The sequence below is a fragment of the Pyxicephalus adspersus genome, chromosome 1 (genome assembly GCF_032062135.1).
Source record: "Pyxicephalus adspersus chromosome 1, UCB_Pads_2.0, whole genome shotgun sequence".
Classification (NCBI taxonomy): Eukaryota; Metazoa; Chordata; class Amphibia; order Anura; family Pyxicephalidae; genus Pyxicephalus; species Pyxicephalus adspersus.
The window spans coordinates 93,479,167-93,490,363 of NC_092858.1; the positions used below are offsets into that span (position 1 = coordinate 93,479,167).

At 40.7% G+C, this 11,197-nt stretch overlaps 1 protein-coding gene and 1 long non-coding RNA gene across 3 annotated transcripts; both read right to left on the reverse strand.

Annotated features, from left to right (window-relative positions):
• Positions 1–1,907: 1,907 nt before the first annotated feature.
• On the reverse strand, positions 1,908–4,921 carry LOC140336349 (uncharacterized). Its single transcript, XR_011921873.1, has 2 exons — positions 2,983–4,921; positions 1,908–2,710 (listed from the first exon to the last, which is right to left on the reverse strand). It is a non-coding gene; the product is annotated as an uncharacterized lncRNA (long non-coding RNA).
• Positions 4,922–6,551: 1,630 nt separating this feature from the next.
• On the reverse strand, positions 6,552–10,121 carry PNRC2 (proline rich nuclear receptor coactivator 2). Of its 2 annotated transcripts, none has more exons than XM_072419364.1 (3): positions 9,956–10,121; positions 9,121–9,269; positions 6,552–8,603 (listed from the first exon to the last, which is right to left on the reverse strand). In XM_072419364.1, exon 3 carries the CDS (start codon positions 8,583–8,585, stop codon positions 8,187–8,189), a length of 399 nt encoding a protein of 132 aa, XP_072275465.1. In that variant the 5' UTR covers positions 8,586–8,603; positions 9,121–9,269; positions 9,956–10,121; the 3' UTR covers positions 6,552–8,186. The 2 variants fall into 2 exon arrangements, with proteins under 2 accessions (XP_072275465.1, XP_072275457.1); XM_072419356.1 differs by having other exon boundaries at positions 9,121–9,303.
• Between the last annotated feature and the right edge of the window lie 1,076 nt (positions 10,122–11,197).

The following is an 11,197-nucleotide window of genomic DNA, read 5'->3' on the forward strand; positions in this document are numbered from 1 at the left end:
AAGTCCCTGGTATTGTAGAAAATGCCTGTGGATCAAACAAAAAAGTACAATTAGATAATGCATTTTAGTTTATAGTGTTACATTTTGTTTGTGGAAGGAGGGGCTCTACAACTACTTTAAAGAACACTCCATAATAAAGATTATACCAGGACCTAAACTCAATTTTTTACTTTACATAAAAGGTTTGTCTACCCTTTTATGTAAAGTACAGATTTCTTTTTTTAATTTTTTTTTAAAGGGTGAGCGCAGAGCCTCCTGGGATAGATGCATCACGTTTGAGGTTTTTAGCTGCTCCTTTTGCACATATAGCATGGGCAGAAGATGCGTTTTTCCTCACTAAGAGGCAGGGGTTGCTGATCTCATGCATGCGCAGTGGGATCGGCAATTTTTTTTCCTTCCGTTACAGTGGGCTACGTCACCCGATCTCTCGCTTGCTCAGTGCAGGATCGGGTGACGTACCCAGAAGAAGCCGGCGCCCCGAGACCAAGAAAAATTCCAGGAGGGTGCAGGACCTGATCAAGCATAAATAAAGGTAAATAATATTTAAAGGTAAATGTCCCTACCATAGTTGTATATCATTACACAGGGAAGTCAATTACTCTAACTGCATATATTTGAGTTGTGGAAGGAAACCACATTTCTAGTTGCCACAAAAACCAGAGCTTATAACCCTCCCTTTAACAATCTTGCTTTGTTTTTTTCACAAGTCCTAGTATAACCACAACCCCCACCCCCCCCAAAAAAAAAAACCTATACCAATTGAGTTATTTATTGTTACTTGTTGTAATATGTCAGTCCTAGTGGTGTGTGTGGCTGTGTCAACTTGCATCCATGAAAAATAAAACATCCATTTGTTTTATAAATGTACAGTTGTATCCCAATAAATTAAAATATATAAGAATTTTTTTTCCAGTAATTAAGAAAGTGATACTCATGGATTGATTACAAAGTTATGGTTTAAGTATTTTTCATTTAATTCATTTAAAACTTTTTTAATACAGAAATGTTGGCCTGGAAAGTATGTCCTTGGTTAGGGTATTTTGCATCATTGCATCCTTCCTCTCTACTTTCCACTAATATGCTTGGATCCAGCGCTCTGTGCACAGACAGCTTCTTTCAGAAAGGATCTTTTGTGGCTTCCCATCCTTGTGGAGCGTGGTAGTGTCTTCTGGACAATTGTCAAGTCAGCAGCGTTCCCTATGCTAGTGTGGTCTACTGAACCAGATGTAAAGGCTCAGGACAGTGGCAACATCAGATGTCTTCCATATTGAACCTTTTCCCAGTATTCCAATTTTCTGAAATACTGATTTTGGGTTTTCAATACCTGTAGCCATAATCGGCGAAATAAATGCTTGAAATATATCACTGTAACCGTTTTTAAGGTGATAATCCTGCTCCTTTGTGGTTTCCCTCAAATGCTGTGTCTACAATTACCTAGTTGGGTCTTTAGTTGGCAAAGATGGCACAGCTCCAGGAGTTTGAAGCAGTTTGCCTTTGGAGGACTATACTGCTAACCATCCACTCAGACTGACTGGCGAAAGCCCCAGTAGTAGTTTACATCATTCACTTTACATCATCATTCAAGGAGACACAAAAAGCAGTGCCATAGTCAGGTAATAAAAAACACATTCCTAGTGTGTGGCATTTTTTGTTTAAGTTACAGCTTACCTAAACTCAGAATTTTCACTTTACATAAAAGGGTAGGTAGACAACCCTTTTTTGTTAAAAAAAAAAAAAAAAAAAAAATATTTTTTTTTTTGCCCTTTTTTTTTTTTTTTTTTTTTTTTTAACAAAAAAAAAAGTGCACCACCGCCCTCTAATTTTCGATTGCATAGACATGTGCAGAAGACACCTTTTTGTCAAAAGGTTGGGGGGGGGGGGGCTGATTGCATGCACGCACAGTGGGATTTCCCCAACTACGTCACCCAATCTTGCGCCTGGGTCGGGTGACGTAGTAAGAACCTGGAAGAAGAGAAGATGGTGGCCTGACGCTGGACCCAATATAAGAAAGCTCTGGCCCAAACGACTGCGGTGTGGGATTAAAGGTAAGCGCTTTTTTTTTTTTTTTTTTTTTTTTTTTTTTTGCGCCCGTTTTTGAGTTTACTTCCTCTTTAGGAGTGATCACACGGACGGGCAGTTCCAGAACCTGTTTCTGTTGCGGGAGGCTGGGTATAGACCTGATAACATCCACTTTGGCAAGCATCTTGTGATCTTCTGATTTACTCCTTACCTCCTCTCTTACTTTTACCATAGCTACCTGGAAGTAGGGGGGCATTGATTTTATTAGTCTTAGATCTGATGTGCCAACCTAATCTGTGTTTATGGAGCTACTGCAGTCTTTTCTATATCTGTTGTAGCAAGGACTGGACCCTGCTACTTGCTTATTGAAGCCAAGGTGCTGAGAGGAAGCAACATCTTGGATTCTATGAAGCTCTTGTAAGAGCTTTATGCTTGTAATTATGCTTTTAATTGGTGTATGGCTCTCTGGTTTACAAGTTCAGACTAAATAGAAAGCTGGTGAAAAGCACCATCAAGGGTCAGCCAAGGCTTGTCACTTTTTCAAAGGCTATTGGTTTATTAATTCAGACTTTTGTGAATTAAATGGGGCAGTAAAATGGTTCCACTTATCAGATCACTGCTCAAGCGTGACAAAGTAATTTTTTTTTAGTCTTAGTATACTTCAGAAACTTTCCTTTTTTTACCAGCTGACCTTCCTTGTGGCAGTAATGTAAGGAGTGTTTTGAAGCTGGCTGTGCTTAAACAGTCATCGATAAGTTATATTTAATTTTACAAATCCGTGTACAGATTTTTTTGTTGTAAGAAGCGCATATTGTGGTATTCCTGATTCCTTACTGACTTTAAATGGTTTGATTTATTTCCTCACTTTGTATCCTGATTTTTTGGAAATCATCATGTGACAAAGTGATTTTGTTTTTTAGTCTTATTAGTACTTCAGAAACTTTCCTTTTTTTACCAGCTGACCTTCCTTGTGGCAGTAATGTAAGGAGTGTTTTGAAGCTGGCTGTGCTTTCCTCCTGCTTGCCCCTGGAGCCTGACCTCCCCACTCCATATAATAATTTGAGAAACATGACTGAACAACTTTAAAGGGTTGGATTGGACTGTGCTGGGGAAAAATAAGTCTGCTCCATTAGACACTTTTCATTTAATGAACATCTTGCGTAGCACAGGACATAGAGGCACAGTCCACATTACCTGGCCAGTGGCATTTTTGCAGTATTGGGGGTAAGTAAATGATTTTAGACAGGAGCTTTTGTATATTTTGTCTGCTTAGCGTACTGTCCTTATTTTTCTCTTCACACTACTGCTGGTTTTGGCTTCCAATGTTGTGCCTGCTATACAATCACAAAATACCAGCAGGGACATTGTTGTGATTATAAAAACACCTTCGGGCACGCCATGAAGTTAGGGTTGGGTTCTTTATACAATGATAGACATTACAAACACGATCAGTACTTTTGGTCAGGAGTATGTACAACAGGGCATGGAGTCAGGAGAAGCAGTATACAAATTTAAATGAGGGAAGAGAACTGGAGTACTGACTGAAGAAGGGTGCAAAATGTTAGCAGCCTCAATCACCTTTGATAAAATTAATTTACTAATTTCTTAGCTAATCTAATTGATCAGTATAATAGAATTTCACACCATCCAAGCCCTGGACAGAAAATAGGACATGGTGGCAGCCATACTGGTCTTCTGTCTTCAATATGGAAACCTACAAAACTGTGCTGATAAGGGATCTTACAGATACATACTTTTTTAAGTCAGCAACTTGGAAATCAAAGAAACCAGGCAAACCAGACAAGTTTACCTGCAATAAATTGACTGGAAAGTATAGGGACTGCCATATATCTACACTTGCCCTGGCTCAGGGCCACCAGAGATCTTAGGCTACGTACACACTTGCAATAGATCTCGTCTGCTAATCAGCTCGGCCGATACCAGATGAGAATCTGAAGTCCTGCTGGATGTATGGACGATCTTATTGGAAGTGAAGGGGGAGTGCAGCAGGATGGGGGATCCATCATCCTCCCCGTCTATAGAGTGGTGCTGTATGTACAACACTCATTCATGCATCGTGCAAGTCCTTAGTCATTGGAAAGGATCGACAAATATCCTTTCACACGACAATGATTCCACGTGTGTACTTAGCCTTAGCAAAGCCTCCTACTAATAGTGCTTTATCTGTACTATCAGTGAGGTAGGGGGATTACACATACACACACACCAACATAGCCTTTGTTTACATCCTGACTGAATTTCTCCATTGAAAAGAGTTTTGTAATCATTCTTTAAAATGTACACAAATACCCAGTTATCCTCAGTAAAAAACTTTGTTTATGTACTGCTTCCAGGAATGTTTCCACCTATGTCTGAGAAGGGAATGGAGGCAAGCTTTAGTCCAAGTCAGAAGCATAGGGCAACAAAGAGCAATCATTGTTAGGACAAAAAGGAAAACCAGAGGAGGTAAAACAACTGTGGCCACCACATCCAATCTGCAAAATTACATTTTTGTTCTTGCAACACAGACACATATACACAAAACCATATAAAGATGAAAGAATACAAACACAAGATTTAGGGGGGGTCAAGTAATTTTATTTTTTTTCTTTTCTTCTAATTTGTGTGTATTCATACACATTTCTTTGTAAACATTTTGTTAGGCCAATTGTTTTTGGGACACATTAGAACATTTTTTTCTGGGGAATACATTTTAAAAATTTGATAAGGCTCCAAATATAGTGAACAGATGTCATAAATTCACAGATTGTGTATTAAGTGCTGCTGACACACTCTTCATGTATAAATAGATGAATTTTACATTTAAAATTTGATAACTATTTGACAAAGACGAATACAGCTCAGGAGTATAAAAAAAAAAAAAAAAAAAAAAAAAAAAACGCACGCAGGGAGAAGCCTTCCGTTTTTTTTTCTCCGCCGGACGGCTTCTCCCTGCAGAGATCATCCGGCGCTGGAACAAGAAGGACGTGGACGATCAGCGGGACCAGGTAAGATGCCGGGCAGCGGAACACAAGATACCGGCCGGCATCTTACCGGTCCCGCTGGCACCCGACGCTGGAGGAGATCGACGGACGAAGGACGACGCTGGAATAGGAAAACGACGCTGGAATCCTTACCTTCATGGTCCCGCTCGATGTGCACAGCGGGACCATGGAGGTAAGGATGTGACAAAATTACGGGGTTAACCATCCTAGCCATTTTTTTTTTGCCCGACCTTCGTACGGGCATACCGGCAAGGTGGTTAAGTGCTGCTGACACACTCTTCATGTATAAATAGATGAATTTTACATTTAAATTTGAGAACTATTTGACAGACGAATACAGCACAGCAGTATTCAAAAAAAAGGCATGCCTAGAAATAAAATTTATATTTCCTAGTAAGAGGTTAGACATTGATTTAAGTGGAAGTTCATCATCCCAATAAACTGAATGAAACAAAATGTCTTTGGGGTTAAAAAAAACTGGGGCTCCTAGGATGCACCCCATATATCAGTCAATATTTATGAGGTAAAATAGTTTACTCATTACAAGCAGACAGCCGTCCACTTGAATCAATCATAAAAAGACTGCAGATTGTCAATATAAACACTTTGCAGGTAACAGGTGAATCCATATGAACCACAGAGCAGTACATATTTAGGCTTTAACAATAAATAGAGGCACTATGCCCATTTAAAATATTCACCCGTACATAACGTGGTACTTCGGTTAAAAAGGTGCAATAGAGCACCATACAGAATGCATAGAACAGAACTTGCTTTGGGCTAGTTGTAACCTAATCCAGCACAATAACTGTGTAATGTTACAACCCCCCTCCACCACCCCAATGATCTTTTCCCCCCAAAGCATTTTCATAGCTTCTGTAAATATCTGAACACTGTGCTGCTACATTTCATGCAGAAGACTGGCAACATACTGCTTTCAAATATCTATGGAAGGTACATTTTCAAAACGTTCCAGCAAAGTCCAATAATAAGAGTTTTAACATGTGAGGTTCCTCAGCTGCCCACAAATGTAAACTTTTTACAAAGGCCCATGTGTCTCCACAATCCTTTCCTGCCAAACATTTCAGGTTGCACACAGACGTGGATACTAATGCATATTCCTAATGAATATAATGTGTAAGATTGGGCAATCTTGAAAATCACAAATTCTGTTTTCTACATGAATAATGAAAGTTAAAGGAATGTCCAGTCTTTACAGGAATCCAGGATGGAGAGGTAAGGCTGTTGTCAAAAAGTACTAGCGCAGTCCAATTGGGCATACAAGACTACTCCACTTTGCAGATGTCTCCACGCCAGCGTACTCCTGAACATAGGAATACAGCTAAACAAAGGCCCATACAGTGCAACACAGCTCCCTATATACTCACTGCGCTACAATTCACTTACATATGCCCAATACACATCACTAGCTGACCAAGGTTGTGGGAATGCCCAGGCTTTTAAAACTATCAAAAAATACATCTATTTATACAAAAACAAATGTGTTGTCAACCAGGCTTTAGCAGCTTTTTTTAATTTTTTTTTTTTTTGTTTATTAAAAAAATGCTTCATTTGCACCAATCCCACTACAAAACCAGTTAGAACTGCGAACACGAGAACGTGTACATATTTATACTGGCACTTTGTGCAAAGGCTACACTCATACACACACTCACACGTATGTGTTTTCTTTAACAAAATATTCATTGTGTGAAGTCACAGCTTGCGCCAGACTACATTCAGCAGTTTGTATTAAAAAATACTTTTATCTATGCAGGATTTTCCTGCATTCATTTACATATGCTACAACTTTTACAGTTATTTACAGAACTTCAGAGTTCTATTTATCACAAGCTAAAAACAAATAAAGAGTGGCAAGTTGAAGAGTGTATGTCTCACATTTAGGAGATAAGCTATACACTCACTATACAGCAGCAATACTAACAAACACTGCCAAAACATATTACATGACTTTAGAGCAAACCAAATATTAAACGGTATTGGATATGCACTCCAGTCAACACTGAAGTGTGTCCAGAATGCAAAAAGTGCTAAGAAGAGAGTAAGGCGCCCCCGGAACATACCGAGAAGTGCTTACCCCCATATACGACTCAGATCAATATTCCCGTGTAGTATGGCCTGTGCCCTTCTGTTCAACAAGAACAAAACAAAGACAGACCTTGAGGGTGAACCAAGTTTTCCCTATGAGGTATTTGCCAAGTTATCCTTTACAATCAGGACCTATATTGTAGAGACTCTGCTTTCTATAAAAACAGCCTTGTCTATGGTGGAGTTTGATTTTTATACATATATATATATATGACAGATGGGGCTGCTTCTATGTACAAAGATTTGGGAACGGTTGTTCAGGGAAAAAGTTTTATATACATAGTCTGAAATGTTGGTCAATAAACAAGCTATCAAAAGGCTAAGCCTTCTTACTTTAAATATTGGCAGTCCCTGGCAGTGCAAACATGCAGTGTTAATTGGCACAAAATATTTAAATATAAGTAATATACTTAACTAATAAACCAGTGTAGGAAGGATCAGTCCGATAGTCACCCTACAGCTATCATGATGGTGCAAGAAAAAAAATAAAAAACCTAAATCACTTTAGCTACTTTTGTAAGGCGGATCAATGCTATGCAAACAGACAAGACAGGACTAAAGCATTTACCCCATCCCCAGTTATGCTTGACTAATCCAGTACAGGTCAACTAGAATGTCCAAGTCAGAAAAAAAAAATATCTATATGGATGTACACAAAAGCAACAAATTAAAAATATACAAGAAAGGTAAAGCACAGGTAAAGACTAGTTGGAGAATGCTACCTTGTTCCAAACCAGCTTTAGATGCACCCACCAGTTCACATTAAGTGCAAAGTATTGTATATACTTAATTTGGTTAGGAGGTGACAGGGAAATTCAGTGCAATACGCACAATTGATGCTGTGGGGGAAAAAGTGCTTCAAATGCAGGAGTCTTCACAGAAGTGTCTCCTCACATTTAGTTTAGATCTCCTGAGTGACTTTAGCCAGAACGGATCCCTTCCTTACTGGTTTATGTGCCTTTCAACACATTAATAGCCAAAGAAGCGAAAAGAACACAGTCTTCAACTTGCAACTCCATATTGGCCTTTATCTGCTTGGTTGTCCCGGGCTCCTTAGGCCTGGACCTTCAGCAGTGTCTTGAGCTGGAAAGACATCAATTCTCTCTCGCTAGGATTGCACGTCAGAGGTACCCAGTGGCTTGGTGGCTTCGGAAGAACATTTGGTGAAGGCGGCTCACTGAATTTGGCACCGGCATAATTCTGGTTTTCTTGACAATTCAAGAGTTGCTTCGGCCCTGGGAAACCGGAATTCCAGTTCTGGTTTGATGAACGATTGTTATTCATTCTGTTCTGCATGGCCTGCCACGCAAGGCCGGATGGACCGCGACCTCTCTCCTTTGCATAAGAATGCATTCTCTGATTGTTCCGCTCCAATTTCTGCCGGTTGTTCTGTTTGCCGAGATTGTATCGATGTTGTTGAATGGGAATGTTTAGTCTTTCACCTCCTCCCATCTTTAAATTTTATGTCACCTAAAAAAAAAAAAAGATTTTAAATGAAAATACTGGGTATTGTCTTCACTTAAACACCGTCATCAATATCACTGCCCACCAGCACAGATAATCAACACATAACCCTCACATCAATGCCAATGTTTTCCATGTCCTTCTACCAGTATTATAGAGCCATGACCAATGCCATCTGATCAGACCCAACTACAAGTCCCCCCCCTTAGTCCAAGCCGAGATGTTGGGCCCGATTTATTGAAGCTCTTCAAGACTGGAGCGAGTACACCGTGAACCGGGGTGATTGCTGGTCCAGGATTGAAAACATCCAGGTTTGCTGGATCACCCAGATTTACTGATGAAGGGTTATCCTCACCAGCCTTGGAGATCTTTAATAACTCAGGCCCATAGAATGAGTAAGCTGAAACTTCTGGAAAATCTTCAGGAACTTCTACTAAAACTTACATGTGATAACATTGTAGATGAAATACAAATCTATATCACACAAGACTATGCCACATAAGTGGAAGAAATGATCATTTACCTTCTAGCCAATGCTTTAAACACCTCCACGTCCTTTCCAGATCTCAGAAGCGACAAGGCTCCAACTTTCCTCTGTGATCCTCGCCTTAACTTGCCAAAGTGTGTTTTCATGAGCCGATGAAGGTCCAAATCCAACATGAATCCCCGGGGCTGCAGGGAGCAGAGAGCAGAGAAGTCTGCACAGCTGTCAGGGAAAACCCAGAGAAGAAATGAGAGCAGGATCAGGGGGAGGGGAACAGGAAAACATCAATGCCATGGCATGCAGCCAACATCACCGATTGCAACACAATCAGCTAACACACACACAAACTTTATGCCTTGAGAAACCATCCCCCTATATCTACAACCACAATAATCCAACAACAGCCACCCCTAGGAGTGGAACTATTCTAATCATACGAGATAAACCCCCCAGATCACCAATCATTATACTTTGATGGCGCCCACATAATACGCAGCGCTGTACACTAAATAGGGATGTCTGAACGGCATTATGACATTAAGATAATGAAAAATACGTGACCATAATAAATATTACTCAGGCCATTGTGTGGCATTACTCAAGCCAGATGCGATCGGCCGACCATTCCCCGTACGGAGTGCTGACAAACAAAGTCAGTGAGTGGGGGAGGGGTATAAAGTCACCACAATGCTGCGGGAAGCCGGAACAGCAAGCTACCGATAAACGACTTAAATATAAATTTGGGGTTCCGGGGCCATTGCGGCTACTGGGACATCACTGGCAGCAAAGAACCAAACAAAGAAACTGGCAGAAGACAGCTCAACATGGCGCCTGGAGGGGAGGGGCCGGGCCCCAGAAACACATAACAACTTACCAAGACTTCAGAGCTGGCTCCTCGTTATCCCCCACACAGCAGTGGTAAAAGAACAAGTCACCCCAATCTGTGTCCAGACAGTGGCCCCCTGTATGCTGTCACAGCCCACCACCCTGCTCTCCTCACAGCACGCAGCTCACTCCACAACCTTGCCAACTCAGGCTAGAAAAAATAGTGGAAGGGAGGCTCCGCCCCTACCGCCCCAGCCAATGAAAAAGCGCTTGTCTCACCGACAGCCAATCAGAGCGCTAGTTCCGTGAGGGACGCCTGTTGCAGTGCGTACTTAGACTTCTGCTTGTGTGACCCCGCCCTCTGTTTCCATCTGCTGTCTCTTGTTATTGTGTGCGGGGGAGGCGGCTGGGAAAGCAAAACAATGTCGTCACGTCACATAGAAACTTACCCAGAGACTGCCATATCCGGAGGGTGAGGGGAGACAGGAGTTGGTGCTACAACAGCCTTTGTCCGGATAAAACCAGATTTTGCCCCAAAATGGTGAATTTATATTGTATTAACACGTGTTTGTTGTTAGGAGAACAGACATTGCAAAGGAAAAGATAATACAGCTTTTGTAGAATGTATTTAAGGGGTTAAATATAAGAATACAAGTATAACATTTCTATATGTTACAATAGAACTCCCATTAATATGTATATTCACCCTGTGTATCACTATTCATCCAGTTTTTCACCCTTGCTATGTACAGAGCCCTGTTTGCAGCATGTAACCCTCACTGGATTTTAGTTTCCAGGCCCTTACTACTACTCATTCCAAAAAAAGTATATGATCATTCTTTATTATTTATATATCACCAACATAATATGTAGCGCTGTACATGAAATGAGGCCTGTTACACACAGATCTGCTGCTGATTTTTAACAGGATCTCCCTGATGTTCCAATATTGCTCTCACTGCTGATATTTTGCCTCTCTGATTATTGGGATTGGGGTGAGATTACCATAGGACCATTCACATATAAAACACAAATTATATGTTTGATTCAATGTAATAGAAGACCAGTAATTAGGTTCCTTACAATCAGCCCGCTGCTGATTTAGTTATAGATTCATGGGCAACCCCATCATATTATTGGAATATTGCTCTCAGATTAGAAATCACAGCCGGCCTGTGTGTTCTAGGCCATAAGTGAACCCGAAAGTAACGGGTAACTAAAACCTAATCCATGAGAAAATCCCATTCTCTAATTCCTGAGCCTGCACCAATACAAACTGCACCTGATCTGT

What these genes read in the sequence shown, in the direction of transcription:
- PNRC2 (XM_072419364.1), bottom strand. Translation starts at nt 8,585, where the DNA reads ATGGGAGGAGGTGAAAGACTAAACATTCCCATTCAACAACATCGATAC.